A 19897-nucleotide genomic window follows, 5' to 3' on the forward strand; every position below is an offset into this window, starting at 1 on the left:
TGCTAATGAGCAATACATCTTTGTGTCATCCATTAAGGTTTGTAATTTTTTTTTTTTTAGCTTACAGCTGAGGTGTGGGTGTGACAATAGCTATTTAAATGCAGCTTCAGAAGGGTTTGTAGGAGCTACCCAGCATCCCCTGAGAGCTGATTGCTGTTGGCTAGGCACAGTGCAACAGTCGTGCGGTGGCAGCGTTACTAACACCTTGCTTGCTGTAGCTGCTTTGCTATTTCTGTAAACTCCAAGGCTGCTTGGGTTTGTTCCTTCGATGCTCCCTCATCCCAGGTATGTTATGCATTGGCAGATGTTCGTGACTGTCTCTGTCAGAGCACACACATCTAAGGCTGCACTAAGGGCACCCGCTAACCATTCTGGCCTCGTTCCTTTGCTTGCCCCTAGGTCAGACGCATGGACAGTTGGGTGGATCTCACTACATGCTACAACCTCCTGCCTGTCCTACCGCACATTCCTTACAGCAGAGGCTCTGTATCTTGAATCTCTGAGGAGTCACACTGTCAAAATAGGGATACAATTGCAGTAAGAAGCTGGTTTGGGCTTCCCAATGTCTCTGCTATTTAGGTCTGGTTTAAATTTCTTTAGGTCAGGAATTTTATACATTGGTTTGAAACCTGCAAATATCACTTTATGAAAGCACAGTGGTTGGGTGTGGTTTTTTTTTTTTTTTTTCCCTTAATGTTTTCTTCCCCCCCCCGCCCCCATCTCTGGGTGGACTCTTCATTTACTGCCCTGAAAAAGTCCCAAACCCTAGTCCTGCTCTTCAAATCTATAGTATGGAGGTATGTGCATCCCTAGATGACTTCCTTTGCATTTAATTTTGAATCCTCCTAGATTGCTTTTGTTGTATTCACTCTTTTCTGAGGATGAAAAGAAATAAGGGAAGCTGATGAGTTAGGTGTTGATTTCACCTTCAACTTTTGTCCTGGAAGGCTCTGTCCTTAAACCAAAGGATCTGCTTCCACTGAGTGTAGGAATTGCTTCTCTCTGTGTGTGTGTGTGTGTGTGCAGGTGCATGTTTGCTGTGAGTTTGCTTGCTTTTCAGTGAAGAAATAGAAAAACCTACATTTTGAACTAAATTTACCTGCAGTGATTCACTCACAGGTCTGCCCTTTTCACAACTTACTAAAATGCACCAGCAATAAATTCTTAACAGTGCTTCCATAAACAGCAATTGTTCTGCTTTGAAGCCGTGGTGTACAGTGTCTGCTCAGTTAGGCTGCTCTCTAAAGTGGCATAAATACTCAAAAGAGAAATGACACAAAAGGAACCCTGTACAGATGGCTTGGACAAAATGCTGGCCTTTCCCTTCAGTCATGACAAGCTGGAAATCTGGCATTAAATAGGATCTGTAGACAGGTTTGGTGTCTATCTTTTGGCTTATCCCCTCTTAAAGTTGGATCTTGCTCCCACCCTATACATTGTATGTTTATCAGAGGACTTCTGGCATATGCTAGATAAAAAAATATGTTCCAAATCTGGTCCTGGAGGTCTCTTTCCCCTCATAGCAGTAATTGTGTCAGAGCTGACATCCTCTTCACTGTAAACCGTAGCAGGTGGTGGGGAAAGACGTTTGTATGCCTGCATGGAGCTTCTTCCCTTGCCCATACTGCAGTGTGAAAACTCTTAGAGCCTTTTGTTGTGAACGATTCTTTTTCTCTTTGCTTACCAATCCCCTGGGCCAGCTCTGCAGCCCAGGCACGCTGGTGCATTCGTGCCATCTGCTGTCAGAAGAGCTGATTGCATGCAGTGGTTCTGCTGGAGCTCTTCACAACTTCTGAGAGCATCTCTCCCAGGGAAAGGCAATGATGAGTGTGCCCATAGCACCTTCTTTTTAAGGTGCCTGGGTAACTGGCAGTGAAGTTTGAAATAAGATTTGAAGCTCAAGATTACAGAATCACAGAATTGTCAGGGTTGGAAGGGACCTCAAAGATCATCCAGTTCCAACCCCCCTGCCATGGGCAGGGGCACATTCCACTAGCCCAGGTTGCTCACAGCCACATCCAGCCTGGCCTTCAAAACCTCCAGGGATGAGGCTTTCACCACCTCCCTGAGCAACCTCTGCCAGTGTCTCACCACCCTCATGGCGAAAAACTTCTTCCTAACATCCAACCTGAATCTACCCACTTGTAGCTTGGATCCATTCCCCCAGTCCCTTCACTACCCAACACCCTAAAAACACCTCCCCAGCTTTCTTGTAGCCCCCTTCAGATACTGGAAGGCCACACGAATGTCTCCTTGGAGCCTTCTCTTCTCCAGGCTGAATTTTCTCAGTCTGTCTCCATAGCATATGAGCTCCAGCCCTCTGCTCATCCTCATGGGCCTACTCTGGACACCTTCCAGCACCTCCAGATCCTTCTTGTAATAAGGACTCCAGAACTGGACACAGTACTCCAGGTGGGGTCTCGCCAGAGCAGAGTAGAGGGAGAGGATCACCTCCCTCGACCTGCTGGCTGTGCAGCAGCAATAGCCATTGGTGCTGAGCTGGAGAGTTTTCATGCAAGGGGAGAGCAAGGCCTGCAGGAGGTGAGCATCCAGGAGGAGTGTTATGAAGTGTTTTCACTACAATAGGTGAGATTTCTAATTACCAAATTGATTTGATGGGTCTGCATTCTCCATGTCCCTGCCTTTTGTGAGTCTAACTTCCTTATCAGCACTTCTCAACAAAGGTTCTTTAGCATTTTTCAGTGTTGCTGCAGATACATCAGGGAATTTGTAGGATTAAAAGTCAGGATTCTGCACTGTGTAAGTCTGATTTCTGGAGGAAAAAATTCCAATGCAACAGATCTCCTAGGATAAAATTTACCAATCTACTATAGGTTTCCTTACTTACTACTTATGGTTTGATCATTTACTTCCTACTGATGTGAGGTTCTCAATTAAATAAAGCAGAGTGTAAACAGAGCATGTCTAGTTCTCACATTTTTGAGGGGGAAGCTAAGTGAACTAACTGACCTTCCTCTGTTATTGGGTGTGAATTTTCAGAGGTAGTTGCTTTTTCCTCTGTCCCCCTTCCTAAAATGCCTGAAGAAAATGATACTGCTACGATTTCATGGCCTGTCTCTTACTTCATGGATGTTTAGCTTGAGACACTGCCTCCTAAAACTTGGAGTGATTGAATGGGATCCTGTTCCCCTGTGCTTTTCAGAATCAGTAGGGTGAAACAGCCCTGGCAGGTGAGATTTGAAGAATGAACTTTGTCAGTACAATTTTCATCACAAAAAGAATTTGAGATTCTGTTCCCTGAGGTCTTTCACATAAGTTTCTGACAGTTCTTAGGACCCAAATCTTGCTTTTTCCCCATATTCCACTAGATTTTTCAGATGAGCAAGGACTTTAGCACCAGGCTGTTGGAGAAAATGGATTCCTGGAACATCCTTTGTGAATTCTATATTTCACAGTATCACAGTATGTCAGAGTTGGAAGGGACCTCAAGAGATCATCAGCTCCAACCCCCCTGCCAGAGCAGCGTCACCCAGGGGAGTCTGCACAGGAATGCATCCAGGTGGGTTTGAAAAGTCTCCACAGAAGGAGACTCCACAACCCTCCTGGGCAGCCTGTTCCAGTGCTCTGTCACCCTCACTGTAAAGAAGTTTCTCCTCATGTTGAGGTGAAATCTTCTATGTTCTAGTTTGAACCCATTGTTCCTGGGCTTATCACTGTGAACCACCCAAAAGAGCCTGGCCCCCTCCACTTGACCCCCACCCCTCAGCTGTTGATAGACTTTGATCAGGTCCCTTCTCAGCCTTCTCTTCTCCAGACTGAACAGCCCCAGGGCTCTCAGTCTCTCTTCACAGGGAGATGCTTAAGTCCTCTAAGCATCCTACTGGCTCTCTGTTGGACTCTCTCCAGCAGGTCTCTGTCTCTCTTGAACTGGGGAGCCCAAAACTGGACACAGGATTGCAGCTGTGGTCCCACCAGGGCAGAGTAGAGAGGCAGAAGAACTTCCCTAGACCTGCTGGACACCTTTCTTGATACATCCCAGGATCCCATTGGCTCTCTTGGCCACAAGAGCACATTGTTGTTCCATGGAGAACTTGCTGCCCACCAGCACTCCAAGGTCTTTCTCTCTTTCTCCAGCAGGGCAGCCTCTAACCTGTCCTGGTGCCTGTTGTTGCTTCTCCCCAGATATGGGACCCTGCACTTGTCCTTATTAAACTTCATGAGGTTTGCCTGCACCCAGCTCTCAGCTTGTCCAGGTCACACTGGATGGCTGCACAGCCTGAGGGGTGTCAGCCAACCCCCCCCAGTTTTGTATCCTCAGGAACTTGCTGAGGGTGCTCTCAATGCCCTCAGCCAGGTCTTTGATTAAAGATATTGAACAGAACTGGACCCAGTACTGATCCCTGGGGGACACCACTTGCCACAGGCCTCCAAGATGACTCTGTGCCACTGATGACAACCCTCTGAACTCTGTTGTGGAGCCAGTTTGCAATCCACCTCACTGACCAACCATCTATGCCACATCTCCTGAGCTTTTCTATGAGGATGTTATGGGAAACTGTATCAAAAGCTTTATTGAAGTCAAGATATGACATCCACTTGATCCATTTGATCAGTAGCAATTTTGCCTTTTTTGTTTCCTTTTTTTTCCTCTCTCCTTCATCTCACAATTTTGCTATCATGCTGATGAGCTGAGTGGTCACCAGGCCTGCTCTAAATAAATCTGTGTGAGGCTCTGTTCCATGCACTCTTTGGGGCTTGGCTGGTTCCCCGCAGTCATCCTTCATTGCCCCTTTTTCTGACCTGTCCCATGGTATAAAGCTAAACAGATTTAGCTATTGGCAGATGAATGTGAATGAAAGTGTTTGAAAAGGATGTATTTCTGATCGTGCCATTGACCTCAGGAGCTGATCCTGATGGATTTTGAAGGGAAAATCCAGCCTATGAGATTCAATTACAGCTGTGGTTGTCCAGCTCTGTGGCTAGCTGTTGCCATGTAGACTCCACATAGAAGTTTTGGGTTTGCTGAATGATTCAGTGAAGAATTTCTGATTCAAGGACAAACCTCCTGCTACTCTGTTACAGGATAGACAGGCACTGAGCATGGCAGTGTTGGTTCAGGCCCAGTTCATAAAGAGCAGTGTTGTGATTTGCTCTGACTCTGGATTACCTTTGTAGATGACAACTGTGCTACAGGAACAGAAAACAAGTAGTTAAGCAGCTGAGGAGAGATTTTTCCAACTTGTTGGATAACTGTAAGCAGGATGCTTAGCAGAACAGCTCAAAGTGCATTTACAATAGAGGCTCTTGTGTTATATACAGCATGTAAGGGTGTGGTGGCATTCACAGAACATTAGGGATTGGAAGGGACCTTGAAAGATCATCCAGTCCAGCCCCCCTGCTAGGGCAGGATCACCTAGAGCAGGTCACACAGGCACATGTCCAGGCAGGTTTTGAATGTCTCTGGAGAAGGAGACTCCACAACCTCTCTGGGCAGCCTGCTCCAGGGCTCTGTGACCCTCACAGTAAAGAAGCTCCTCCTCATATTGAGGTGGAACCTTCTATGCTCCAGCTTGCACCCATTGCCCCTTGTTCTATCACTGGACATCACTGGGCAGTGATCCTACTGACACTGTGACTTTATCAGCATGAATGAGGTCACCCCTCAGTCTCCTCTGTTCCAAGCTAAAGAGCCCCAGCTCCCTCAGCCTGTCCTCAGCAGGGAGCTGTTCCACTGCCTTCAGCTGCTTTGTTCCTCTGGACGTAGTCCTCTGACAGGCATCTGAACATGAAGTGGCATAGCAACGTAGCCCTTTGAGGACAGGCAGATATACCAAACAGTAACTGAGAACAGAAAACCATCCCAGAGGAACCAAAGTGTTTTTTTTTTTTTCAGTCCCACTATGTGCACGTGCCCCTCTGGCTGACTTGAAAAAGAGGAGACTGTGTGCCAGGGTCTGAGAGGGGATGGCTTTGCTCATCACTGGAGAGCTGCCACGTGTCTTCTGCAAGAGGCACCTGGTGCTGACTAGTCAGACTGGGATGAGAGGGTGAGGGAGGCTGAGGACTTTTTCTTCCTGTACAGCCTCTAAAACCTGTCCTTATCCTACTCCCACTGTTCTTTTCCAGTGTCATCCAATGTCCTTTGTAAAGTGGTGGGATTAGTGTTGACCAGTTTCTCCCAGAGGGCTGTGAAGAGATCCACCAAGAAGTGACCTTTAATGTGACATCCAGTGTTGACCACCTCGTTTCACATAAAGCATAACAACCCCAGGGCCACACCAGTGCCAAGGACCATTGGTTACACACAGTGTGAATAAGTTGTCCTTTTCAACATGGAAGCAAAACGACTGGCTGAGCCCTGTCAGATCTTGAGTGATCCTTGGAAGGTGCCATGCTTAGTGAGTTCTTGAATTTCCTAACAAGCCAGCAAAAGAAAATACTTTCTGACACAACACAGGCTTTGTGAAACAGGGTACACAAAAAACATATATATAAGTGATTTAGAGGCATTCCTAGCAGGTAAGTCCATCAATGCTGTTAAAGACAGGTGTGAAATCCTGCCTTCAGTTTGGGAAATCCCAAAGCCAGAGACTGCTTGAAGGTTGCAGAGGGAAACTTACTCTGCTCTGCATTTTGTTGCTCTTATGCTCTTCCCCTGAAAGCAGTCAGCAGCAGTTGCCTGAGCCAGGATGGTAGGACAGATGGACGTGTTAGGTATCTCACTGAGATTGGTACAATTCTGTGAGGTGCACAGTGAAGGGAGTAGGAAAACAAGGGCAGAACAGCCTCTCCAAGTAGCACTCAAGAAGCTCAAGCTGGTTGGTGCCCACTCTTGTTACCTTGTAAGCAGATCCAGGAGATGAGTAGGTCTCCCTCTGAGTAGCATCTTGCTGAATACTTAGCAGTGCTTTGTAAGGGTGTGAGCAGAAATGGCTCATCTTAGACCCTGCATAGCCCTTGCCGAATGTGTTCTCTCAGGCCCAGAGGGTGGAACTGATAAAGCAATCTGTGCCCTGGCAGATTGCATCTCTGGGATTGCAGTTCCAGGGTAAATGGCATCTTGTGCCATTTCCAGGGGGAATTTTGTGTGTTGCACACACTTAAGATGATGGTCACCGTATGGACATAGCAGAGTGTAGCAGCAAACTGTTCTTGTAAGTACTCTTTCTGTCCCTTCTTCCTTCTGTTCTGCTTGCCAGCCACTCTCAGACCTCATCACTCATATTGTTCACACCCTGAAGCACCTTATTCATTGTAGGCTTTCAATTTTCAGACACTCTTACCTTGGTTAGGCTGGTAGCACTCTGGAGTAAGTCCACTGGATAAGCAGACTGGCAGGCTGGAAACCCAGCATCGTTTTGGAATGTGACTCTTGAATTCTTTGCTACCCAAATCAGAGATGCAGAGCAATGCAGGGGCTCCCTCTGAGGATGTTGGTTCCAGCTCTGGAAGCAGTCTAGCCCTGCCATTGTGGTCTCTGAGGCTTGAGTGTTTCAACCAAGCAGCTCAGTACCCTGGGTACTGCTGGGTTTGGGTGTCTGTGATAGTGCTGCCCATTGCTGCACAGGGACCCTTTCAATCTGGACTTTTTTTTTTTACTTTTTTTTTTTTCACATTTTTCCCATTGCACCTCTCCACTGGTACACAGGATTTCAGCTAGCTGGGTGGCTTCCACCAGGGCACATGGGAACTCAGGTTAAAAAAAAAAAAGGAAAAAAGGATGACTACTTTCAAGCTCATTTTTGAAGAAGATTTTAGAGAAAGAAGCTGATTTCTTTTACCAGGGGCTGCTGTGAGTTCTGTAACCATGTCACAAGACTTCTAAAAGGAGCAGAATCAGTAGGACACTGGTGTGTCAGTCTGCAGGGAGCAGCTTCCTTTCCTCACCTCCCATATTTGACTAAGCTGGTATCAGTTCGTTCTTCCCCACTCCCCTCCCACCCCCTGCCTCCTCCCACCAACAGTCCTCTCAAAGCGTGCTTTGTAAGTAAAGAGTCTCCTAAACAGCTGACTCTTTCACTTCTTCTGCCTCACAAAAAACTTGTGCTGCTCATAAATAGATTTGCAATTGCCAAGGGAAATAGCAGAAGCAGTGCAACTCAGCTGCATCAGAGCCAGCCTCCCATCTTGCTTTAAAGAAGCCCCTGAAATTCAACACACATCACTTGGCCATAGCTGGGAGACCTCTGCAGGGATCTTTCCTTTGAACAACATTCCTATTGTGCAGGAGCTGCTGTTTGCAGCAGAATTGTCAAGGAACTGCAGAGTGCCTGTCTAGTGCCTTTAAAGCTTTTTTTGTCTTTTGACTGGCCTGAGGTTTCATGTGTCTCTTATAGCAGTGGAGGGTTGTGAGATTTATCCTGAGCTTGCAAGTTGTTTCACTGCTAATAACGTCTGGGGTGTGGATGGTGCTGTTTGAGCAATTCCAAGCATTTTCTAAGCATCAAGAGGAGGTCAAACTTCCATAGCTTTGGGGGCTTACAAGAGGGTAAGGATTGTATACAGAAGAAAAAGGCAGCATGCCCAAGGTTATGCATCAAACCAGGTAGACCTAGGAAAAAAAAAATCAAAAGCCTTGACTGTTCTGGGTCCTGTGAAAAGGTTAAGCAGTAGAAAGGAGGGAGGCAGTGGTATGAGTGATGCCTAGCCTTCCCTGCAGAAGACATCAAGAAGATTCCTTCAGTCATCTTCTCCCTAGGCTGCCAGGAGCTATGAGGGGAGCATACACTCAGCATAGTGGGGGTTTGGCCACCCTCGTGAGACGAGTGGACGTTATCCCTGCCTTCAACACAGGTGTCTCAGCCCCCTCCAGGCCTGGGTGGGCTTGACTTGGTTTGGATCTTGGGCTCAGGCTCTGCATTTTTAACGTGCGTTAGTTTCCCAGTGACACATTTCTGCGTATCCCAGAAAACATGCCTGGAGCTGGGGCATGCAGTGCCACAGGGCAAGCTTCCCTGCAAGGGCTCTGCTCTGCTTCTTGCTGGAAGTGCTGAACCAGTGAGGGCAAATGAGATCTGTTGGATCAAAAGCAATTCCCAGTGTTTCTGTGCTCCTCAGAGATGGAACAGCTTCCTTGAATCCCTCAGCAGGGTTTCCCTGCCTGGGAGTTCACTTGCCTCAGCTGTTGATGTCAGTGAGGAGTTCCTGATTTCTTTTGTGAAGAAATTACTTCTGTTTCTTCCCAGGTGCTGGAATTGCAATAGCACCAGTGTGATGCTCATTTTATTTCACTATGATTACTGAAAAATGTTGCTTAAGACAATAGTCAGATCTGTGTGAGAGTGGCTGCAAGTAACAGGAGCCTTCTGCTAGAACACAAGCTAATGGCTGGGAGAAAGCACACTTGAAACGCAAGGTCAGCCAATGATCAGTGCCAGAACACCACATCATTGCTATTGATTGAGGAAGTGAGCATCCAAACCTCTTGTTTTGTGGAGATTAAGTTACCTGCAAAGTAAGAAGGACTGGAGGGAAGAAGGTATCAATGAGAATGCCAGCTCAGGTGTTGGATTTCTCTAGAAAACAGTCTCAATTCTGTAGGCTTCCTCCTGGTGTGAGGGAGAGAGAGGAGATGGAAGAAGGGCACTTCTAATTTTGTCCATTTCTCCTTTCCCTCCCTTCTGCTTGTGTGCATATGTTGAAGTGTGTAAAGCATCCTAGTGTCCCAGTTCTTTAGATCCTTTGCAGACATCACTGTCCCTAGGCTGAATCCATAATGCTCTGGCTCTTTCAGCAAGTTAGAAGAAGGTACACTGGCATCTTCTGAACTCCAGTGTGGGGCTGAAAAGCAGGTACCAGACCTTTATTCTATGCTGCAGCTATTTTTAACAGCTGATGCTACATAGACTTGTGCTGCTTCTCAAATCAGATTTGATGGTAAAGTCAAGGGGCAAGCAGAGAAGCTTGGTAATGAGGAGCAGCAGCTAACATCACCTATACTTGCTGAGTCTCACTGACCTGGGGCCTTCTGGATAGAAAGGGCAAGCTCCTGGCTGCATACCCCACGGATAAGGTTGTGTGCATCATTTACGTGTGTCTGACCATCATCATGCCCCTAAAAGTCTTCGGCAGCCTGGCCACAGCATCTTTAGGGTTTAGTAGCCTCCTGTGCTGGTGATGTGTAGAATATGTTTGTGAACTTCAGAAGCTGATGATCTGTGAGAGACCACATTAGCTTTCTAAGCCAGCTTGCAAATGCTTTGTGACACAGGAAGTCTGCAAGAGCAGATGTGTTACAGTAGCTCATGTCCCAGCAGGCTGTCAGGGGGAGAGGGTGATGCAGGGGTCAAGGAAGAAAATTGGGGCTGTATGCTGTGAAGCTTGTCTCCTTCCCGGTAGGCTGATGTGTGGGAACAACGCTACAGCAGGCTCCAGGATCTAAGTTGGAGAACAGAAGCAGTGCAGACCCTAGTGCTTGGGTCAGGCTTGGATCCCACAAGAAGCTTCTGCTGCAGGCAAGGTTCTGCAGATCTGCTTTTGTAGAGCCTTTCTGAGCACCTCACTGCTCTTTTGACCTCTCTCCAGTTCCCATACTGGAGAGAAGTGTCCCTTCATTCAGCAGCTGCTCTGAAGAGCCCTCCATTCAGTGTTATGAGACCGTGCTGGACTAGCAGAATAGAATCTTTCCTTGAGTAATGTTTCCTTTCAATGGCAATGCTTGCACAGCTGATATATCAAGAAGGGAAGCTTCAAGAAGGAACGCCAGATTAGGAAATGCCTTTGTCAGAAATAAGGTGTTGTGTAAAATCTGTTTCTTGTAGTCAGTTTCTTCAAGGACAAGTCTGTGTGTTGCTTTTTATTCGCACAAAGATGGTCATGAAATAGCAGCAGCACCCAGCAGGCACTGCAATGGTCATGAAATCAGTTCATGTGAAATTCTGCAGTGGATGGGAAGCAGCTTCCCCCCTGCCCCAGATGAAAAGAATAGTCTCTGTGTCATATGCATCAGAGTCCCAGTTCTTCCAAGGATGCATCCCCCAATGTAGGTGTTATGTAAAAGTAAAATCCTTTTTCTCTGTCTTTATTCTCCTTGTATCACAGTGCTTGAAGCAGAAATAAATCCTATTTTCCTGCCACTGGAGGAACAACAAAGGAATGAAATGCTGTTTGTAGAACTCATTTCCTCACATGCTGAGCAGCAAGACTGCCCTACAGATGCTGCTCCTCATTCTCCCATTCCTGGCTTTTCTCATACTTGTGAGCATACTTCCCTGTTGCAGTGCCACGTTTTATAGCCTGGGCAGGTCTTAAACTGGTGAGCTAGGAAAACAGAACTCCTGTAAGGTGCTTTAGGCAGAAGTGGAGCTGAACAGCAGTCTCTTCCTTAGCAAAATATCAGCTTTGCCAAACAACCTTTTCAAGGAGCAAGTCACACAGGATATGGCTGCAAATTCTGTGTTTTGCCTGGTAGCAGCAAGTGACTTCTTAAATATCAATGAACTTCCTTCTGTGCCACAAGAGCTGATCCTTCAGCTAAAATAAGCTACCAGTTTGGGGCTTGGTCTTTACAGACAACTCCACAGCCCTTGAAGAAATGTCATAGGGTTATATGTAACCCCTATTCCTTCCTCCTCCCAGGTGGTCTTAATACTGAGATGGAAAGAAGAGAACTCAAACAGCCCTCTGGTGCTCTTAAGTACTTAGGTCAAGTACCAGTCTTGTTGGTTTTCTCCTTTGCATTTGCACTTGCATGCTTGCTGAGCTGCAGTGCCTGCTTCTGTTCTATGCCCCTGTGATTCTCTTAGCTTCTGTTTGGGCTGTTGAACTTTGGGGTGGAAGTTTTGTGGCAGGGTAGTGTGTGCCATACAATGCTGGCTAATGGATTCCTTGAAATCTCTTTGCATTACAAACAGATTTATGAACAAAGAGCACAGTTTGAACCTCCTTCACACCCCTAAAGCCTTAGTGAATCCTGATTTGGCCACCTCAATTATTTATAGAACACTCCATGCCTATTCTAAATATATTTTCCTCAAGAGGACCTCATCTCAACCCCCTGCTCCATAGCTTAAATTGGATCAGCAATGCTGCTATGATCAGTTAGCAAAAATTCGTTCTCTAGCTCTGTGGCAGAGCTGCAGATGTTGCTGATCCAGGCCTTGGAGGGGAAATTCTGTGCCTGACAAAGCTCAAGGGTTTAAGTTTAAACACTGCAGCCAACCAGGTAGAGAGGTGTTGATGCTATATTGACTGATTTCCTGTAGCCATTGCCTGATTATTTTAAAATATTCCTACTCAGGAAGCCTAGAGCTCTGGAGAGGGAAAAAACAAGGGATTTATTGGCAGTGTACAGCACCTTGCCCTTTCAGGAGGCTTTAGCCTTGCAAACCAGGCACAGAAACCATTTTCTTTCTAGAGGAAGTGTTAAGAGTGTTCTGCATTTCCACTGCAAGGATGCTCATAGCTGCTGTTCTCCTTTTCTTTCTCTAGGGAAGAGAATGTCTGTTCTTGTGGGAGTATGTACATGACACTGCTTGGAGAGTTGTGCTTCTGATTCTATGGGGTGGTTCTGCCTCCCCACCAGGAGCAGAAACCTCCTCTTTGCTAGCTGGCGTTTTGTAACCTTCCTGGCAGCAGAGGATGCTGTGCAGGCTTTGTCCAGTGCAAGCTTTGCTTTGTGTTAGTGAAGGCAGGGGTGCTGCAGAACTGACACTGCAGGAGTGGCTTCTGCTCCTCTCTGCCCTGGGAGGTCGATCATACGTGGTCACTGTTAGTTTCCAGGTAGGTGAGCATGGGACATTCAGAAAGCAGACCTTGAGTCCCACTTGCTCTTGACTGAGTGGAGTCAGACTGTCAACTCTATTGCTGCCATGTAAGGACAGAGGATCTCTTCAGGCCAAGGAAAGCAACTCATGCCACAGCAGATTCCAGGAGAATCTCTATCTTTCAGAAGAATCATGTGGTTTTTCTCTTTCAGTCACAGGCTCTGGCTGTACCACAGGATAGATGTTTTGGTGTAAAGGGCACACTGCAGAGCTTCAAAGGACATTTTCATCCTGAACATTTAAGAATATTTGGACAAATACATTCTTTACTGAATTGTGTAGATTTGAACAGTTTCTTCTGTAAGATAGTTACATTCTGTTTGCCTCTCTCAGGATGTTAGGGGTTGGAAGGGACCTCCAAAGATTGTCCAACCCCCCTGCCAGAGCAGGACCATGGAATCCAGCACAGGTCACACAGGAACACATCCAGATGGGTCTTGAAAATCTCTCTATGGCAGATGCTGCAGATCACAGTCTGAGTGGAAAGTTTTGAGTCAGTGTAGATGCAGGATGGGCTATCAGGACCCTGACTAGCTGTGCTGCCCCACACTGAGGGTCAGTACTGACTTTCATGGTTGAAAGAAAGCAACTGCTCCCTGTCCCTGTGATGTGACTGACCCAGGCTCTACTTCATAGGTCTTTGTCTCTGCTTCCCACTGGGGTGTGTAAAGCACTAAGGCTGCTTGCATTGGTTTGAGGACAGGATTTGGAAGCAGTGTGTCAGTAGTGTCTCCAGAAGTCACTTCAATTTAGGCACCCATTAGACATCTCCTTCATCTAGATACAAGGAGGTTACTGCTGCTTTCATGGCCTCAGGGACAGGGAAGCCTGGGCAAGTCAGGGTAACATAGCTCTCTTAAATCTTAGGATTTAAGCCTCAGAAAATACTTTTGAGATTGACAAAAGCTTTTTGTGGTTGTAACCCTTTAAAGATGAACAGGGCAACATGTGGCAAGGTTGGAGAATGGGATTAGCTCAGGACTTAGCAGGAAGAATTTCTTAGCACTCCTCCAGAACTGTTTTCTTCTCTTGCAGCCTCTGGAGCTGCATGAAATGGAATGGGTGAGGTCCTTGCCTTCCTGGCAGGAAGATCATTGCACCTCAGTGCAGCAAAATGGACTGGGTCTAGTGCTCTGAAGCAATGAAATAGGTAAAGTGTATTTAACAAGGAGTTTCACATGGAGGGTGACACAGTTACCCTGAATATTACTTCAAGACACCTCCCTCTTCACACACAAGCCATTTCCTTGGCTCTTCCCACGGAATCAGTGTCAGCATAGCTTTAGATTCTGCTCTGGTCATGACTTACCTCTGTGTATATAGATAGTGTTCCCTTCCCTGTGTCCTAGCCTGCAGCAAAAGACAGGTGAGTCTCTGAGAGCACTGCAGTGCCACTCAGCCTAGTGCAGCCCTCAGCACTCTGCTTAGAGAGGCCTGTTCAGTTCAGGTGGTGTCTGTAATCCCATGGGGATGCATTGACTTGGGAAAGGCTCTGCAGTACCTAGGGCTATACCAGGATGGGTGCTCAGACTCTAGTGCTGATCACTTGTATTAGTGTGCATGAAAAACACACTGCTAATCTGTCTGTCCTTGGTCCCTGGGCTGAGAGTGTGATTGGCAGCTTTCTGGCTCACCTTGTCATGCCTCTGCCTAGTTATTCCCACTGTTTTCTCTCCAAGACTGATTTCCTTGTGATGGAAGATCTGCATTTGACCACTGTCGATTTAAACAAACCATGGGACTTTTGGAAAGTCAGAGTAAGTAATTTGTGCCAACAAGACCCAACACGTTTGTGCTTGTAAGAAACAATGATACATCCCTCCTGCAGTGCTTTTAAGAGGTTCAATGTCTCTACTCAGTCACTGACCTTAATTCCCAGGCGGCCAAGGTGTGTTGTCTGACCTGAGGCTGGGAAGGAAGCAAAAGCATTTAACCACTAAGGCCAACACTAGGAGTGAACCAGCCTAGACAGCAGAAGCAGATTACAAAGCAGACAAAGTGCAGAGCTTGATTTTAAGCCAAATTTGAACACGGAACGAGGTGCTGATATCTCAGCTGCTGTGCAGAGTCTCTTCTCAGTCTGCTGTTGGTGTTCTGTGACCACAGGGTATATATAAACTGGGTGAAGGGAGCTGTCTGCTTTGGGTGATGAAAACAGAAATCTCTCTTCGTGTCTGTGCTCTGAGGAGATGATCAGGTGTTTTAACAGCTTGAAGAAGAAATTTCAGAGCTTCAATACAATATGGCTTCTGTAATGGCCTGATGGCTTAGCCTGTCTCCATTCCCTCAAAAGAGGATGTGTTACCTTGCTCATCAGTAAATGTAAAGCAACTTGTAAAATCCAACCTGCTTGAACTGTCATTTGTAGCTGTTCATCCACTGACACACAAACCAACCCCTTGATGCCAGTCCAGATTTTTTTTCTTATATCAGCAGAGTCCAACAGAGCTACCAGGATGATCAAGGGACTGGAGCACTGCCCTATGAAGACAGGCTGAGAGCCCTGGGGCTGGTTAGTCTGGAGAAGAGAGGACTGAGAGGGGATTTAATAAATGTCTATAAATATCTGAGGGCTGGGGGTCAAGAGGGAAGGGACAGGCTCTGCTCAGTTGCACCCTGTGATAGGACAAGGGGCAATGGATGGAAACCAAAGCCCAGAAGGTTCCACCTCAACATGAGGAGGAACTTCTTTACTATGAAGTTCACAGAGCACTGGAACAGGCTGCCCAGAGAGGTTGTGGAGTCTCCTTCTCTGGAGACTTTCAAGACCCATCTGGATGTGTTCCTGTGTGACCTGTGCTGGATTCTATGGTCCTGCTCTGGCAGGGGGGTTGCACTCGATGATCTTTGGATGTTGCTTCCAACCCCTAACATCCTGTGATCAGAGAGAAAATCAGAACAGTGAGTCAATTAATATTCTCTTTTCCTTTCAAAGTGTTGGGGAAGCATTTGGATACCATGGAAATGAGTGACAATATGGTGAAAAAGAGAGTTTAGGAGGTGTTTAAGAAATTAAATTGAGTCGTGGAAGTAGCTTTGCTGTCTTTTACCAGAGGCTTCTGCTTATTTCCCAGCATGATATGCAGGATGGACTTCACCCATTTCTAGGAATGCAGAGGAGGCCCTGCCCTGAGTCAGATGGGACTGAAGGTTGGCTGAGTGCTGGGCTGCTGTATTATATGTGCCACACAGGCAGTGATGGATACCTCTGGTTGCTTTTCGTCCTGCTGGATATCGGATGGGTTTTAATCCTTGTTAAATCCTGTCTCCCAGGTCTGCTTGCCTCCTCTTGAAAGGGTTTCTCTTTCTCTCTTTTGCAGGCATGGTTCAGAAACTTGACCAGAAGCTGCCTGTAGCCAACGAGTACCTGCTGCTTTCCGGTGGCGTGCGGGAAGGGGTGGTGGACATTGACCTTGATGAGCTGAATGTTTACGCACGAGGCACAGACTACGACATGGACTTCACCCTGCTTGTGCCAGCGCTGAAGCTGCATGACCGCAACCAACCGGTGACGCTGGACATGCGCCACTCGGCACTCTGCCACTCCTGGCTGAGCCTGCGCCTCTTCGATGAGGGCACCATCAGCAAATGGAAGGACTGCTGCACCATCGTGGACCATATCAATGGAGCTACCAATTATTTCTTCTCCCCCACAAAAGTGGCAGACTGGTTCTATGACTCCATTAGCATTGTCCTTTCTGAGATCCAGAAGAAGCCCCAGCGAGGGATGCCAAAGGTGGAGAAGGTAGAGAAAAACGGGACTATCATATCCATCATTTTAGGAGTGGGCAGCAGCCGCATGCTGTACGACATTGTCCCTGTGGTGTCCTTCAAAGGCTGGCCAGCTGTGGCCCAGAGCTGGCTGATGGAGAACCACTTCTGGGATGGGAAGATCACGGAGGAGGAAGTCATAAGTGGGTTTTATTTAGTGCCTGCGTGTTCCTACAAGGGGAAGAAGGACAATGAATGGAGGCTGTCATTTGCCAGAAGCGAAGTGCAGCTGAAGAAGTGCATCTCCAGCAGCCTCATGCAAGCCTACCAGGCCTGCAAGGCTATCATCATCAAATTGCTGTCCCGCCCCAAAGCCATCAGTCCATATCACTTGCGCAGCATGATGCTTTGGGCTTGTGACCGGCTACCGGCCAGCTACTTGGCCCAGGAGGATTACGCGGCCCACTTCCTGCTGGGTCTCATCGATGATCTCCAGCACTGCTTGGTCAACAAGATGTGCCCTAACTATTTCATCCCCCAGTGCAACATGCTGGAGCACCTCTCGGAAGAAACCGTCATGCTGCACGCGCGGAAGCTGTCCTCGGTCCGCTCCGACCCCGCTGAGCACCTTCGAACTGCCATCGAGCACGTCAAGGCGGCCAACCGGCTGACGCTGGAGCTCCAGCGGCGGGGCAGCGCCACCAGCATCCCCTCGCCCCAGTCGGACGGCGGGGACCCCAACCAGCCTGACGACCGCTTAGCCAAAAAGTTGCAGCAGCTAGTGACTGAGAACCCCGGCAAGTCCATCTCCGTCTTCATTAACCCAGACGATGTCACCAGGCCCCACTTCAGAATCGATGACAAATTCTTCTGAGCTTTCAGCAATGTTTCTTGGGATGGTTTTTCCCCTTCTCTTTTCTTATTTTTTTTTTTTAACTCCTGCAGTGTGCAGGGTTTTTTGTTTCAGTTTGTTGTTTTTTTTCTTTTGGTTTTCCTTGATGACCTAGTCTCTTGTTTATCACATATCCAGCCTAGATTGGATCTGTGGAGAACAATCTGAATAAATTATAATTCCTGGTTCTGCAGGACAGTGCAGGTTTTGAGACAGTCTATTACTATTTCATATGCTGCTTTGATTTTATCTTATTTTTTTCCCCCCACCTTCCCAGCCCTGTTGTCTGTGAGTAGTTTCTAAAGGAGACCATGCACCATAAACACACATGCCACAGCATAATGTAGATTTCATTTTATTTTTTTTTCCCCCCCAAGCCTCCATAATTTATGTACATCCTTAGGCCTGGAGAAGGGACAACTCACCTTCTGTTCCTTTGGAGATTCACTTCTTTTTTCCAAGAGCTTCCATCACCCGAATGAAATGAGGGGAGACTCTGGGTTGGAAAGCACTGCTGGTAATTTGATGAGGCCAAACCTACTGAGCTGATGCCCAGTTCATCTGTTTTTCACACTTCTCACACTAGGGGAGAAAGTTGACTCTAAAGCTGATGATGCAGCTTTTGGAGGAAAGAGTTGTTTCTGGTTGTGATCTACTTTTTGAATGTAATTGTTCATAATTGGACCTTGTACAGTCCAGAGGGTTGTTTCTGCTGCTTTTCCACGCGGAATAAGGTTATGGAATGTTAGTTTTAGTGTGTGCAATTATTCAAAGCCTTATTTAAATTCTATTAAAGAACATACCATTATAAATGTTAATTGCACTAATGAAATCTCTGCCATTACCTCAAGTCCCACTGTTTGTGTTTCTTCCATGAATTAGCATCTGCTGTTAGGTCTCAGTATTGCAGACTGCTTGAGGCCCCCTTGGGTATATCATGGTTTCAGGTGATTTCTTGATTGTCTTTTGTGAAAAGCTCTGCCTCGTTAGCCCTGCTACGTGTGAGAAGTCAGATGTTTGCCTTGGCATATTTCTTTGGATGCATATTGTGTGTTGCAGTGCATATTGCATTAATATGTATTGCATGTTGTTGCAGCAGGTTCACCATTTAGATAGGGATGTAATGCTAAAGCAGTGGTATGTGCAAAGTGAAGCAGCCAGACCTTGAGCAAAGAAGCCACCTTGCTTCTGTGCTGCATGTATTAGGCCTGATCCTTTCTGGCAGTTACCCTTCCCTTGACTCCTGTGGACTTTCTGACTTACCCTGGGACCTGGGAGATCTTCCTCTGGTCTGCTGCGTGCAGAAGTTGTGTTTGTATGTAAGCTTGTGGTGCAGCAGTAGCCTTGACAAACACTTTCCTGTCATGTGTCGGGTAAGATGTATGGACACAAGGGGTTAGTCTGAGCCAAAAAGGATTCCAAGACTTCACAAGGACAGAGTGGCTTTTTGTGGCTGGCTGGCCAGTGACTGATATTTAGGCCTTAAATCAGCTATTTGGGCTTACTGGTGGTCCCAGAGAAGCTGTTCTGATCCAAACGCGATGCATGTTTTGAAATGTGATTATTAGAGCAGGTTGAAGTATTTTTTAAAATATTTGACAAACAGATGAGGCACATATCTAGTAAATTCTGACAGCTAAAAATGGTGTATGAAAGATGTGTCACTTTTTTTTCAGCCCAGCCTTTCCGGTAAAGAAACCAGGCTGGTGAAGCAACACACCAGCAGCTTTGGAAACTGCTTTATTAGACAGCAGGGAAGCTTCAACAACTCATCTAGGGCTCAAGTCCTGTCTTAAAGCTTTGGCTCCTCCATCTCTTGGGCATATTGGGAAAACTTCACCCCCTTGCTGTAAGCCCAGATGTTCACATCTACCTGAATTTACTGGTACACACTTAACGTGAGCCTGAAGAAGCTCTCAGAAATTGTTGTCTAGATGGAGGGTATGAGGATTTAACTTGAAAGCACAGTTGGCTAGTGATCATGAGGCCTGGTGCAGCTGCATTTATGGTCCAGGCAAGGACATGTATTGACTTCAGCAGAAGCAGAACTGGGTCCTACCAGTGTCACTGTCGCCAAAGATGAGTCTCCATTTAATCCTGTGTAACCAATGGGAGAGGCAGGAGAAACAACTGGGACTCTTCTCCAGAAGTGCTTGGAAAATGCAGTTTCATTGAAATGGTCTTCTCCCCAGTCTCCAGGACTTCTGTCTGTTGGGAAAAAATAAGAGAGTCTGGTCTCCAGGATGAAGTTTGCCATCACCACATGAGAGAGAGCTGCTCAGAACCAAGCAGCAGGAGCCTGGCAGGCAGAGTACTTTGCCAGGAGCCCCTGTGTCCATGCCAGTGCTCCTGAGTTATGCAGAAACACAGCCTTCCTCATGCCAGACCAGTGTCCTGATGCCCTGCAGCTTGGCTAGCCCACGTCAAGCTCTGGTGTGTGCTCCTTTTTATCCTTTTCTCTCTTTTTTTTTTTTTTTTTGTTTTGTTTTAATTAAAAAAGCCTTTTGAAAAGTACCCATCTTGTTCTTCCTGTGTATGAGCAAAATGTGTGTCTGTTGGGTTTGGGTTT

General features: G+C 46.8%; 1 protein-coding gene across 1 annotated transcript in view; it reads left to right on the forward strand.

Moving 5' to 3' along the window:
- The window catches only part of MB21D2 (Mab-21 domain containing 2), a 69313-nt gene extending 52003 nt beyond the window's left edge, over positions 1 to 17310 (forward strand). The window contains exon 4 of the mRNA XM_054386191.1: positions 16046 to 17310. Coding sequence (XP_054242166.1) covers positions 16046 to 17310 — 1265 coding nt within the window. The remainder of the gene's footprint in view (positions 1 to 16045) is intronic.
- Positions 17311 to 19897: the final 2587 nt, after the last annotated feature.

Source organism: Indicator indicator, chromosome 13 (genome assembly GCF_027791375.1).
Source record: "Indicator indicator isolate 239-I01 chromosome 13, UM_Iind_1.1, whole genome shotgun sequence".
NCBI classification, from domain to species: domain Eukaryota; kingdom Metazoa; phylum Chordata; class Aves; order Piciformes; family Indicatoridae; genus Indicator; species Indicator indicator.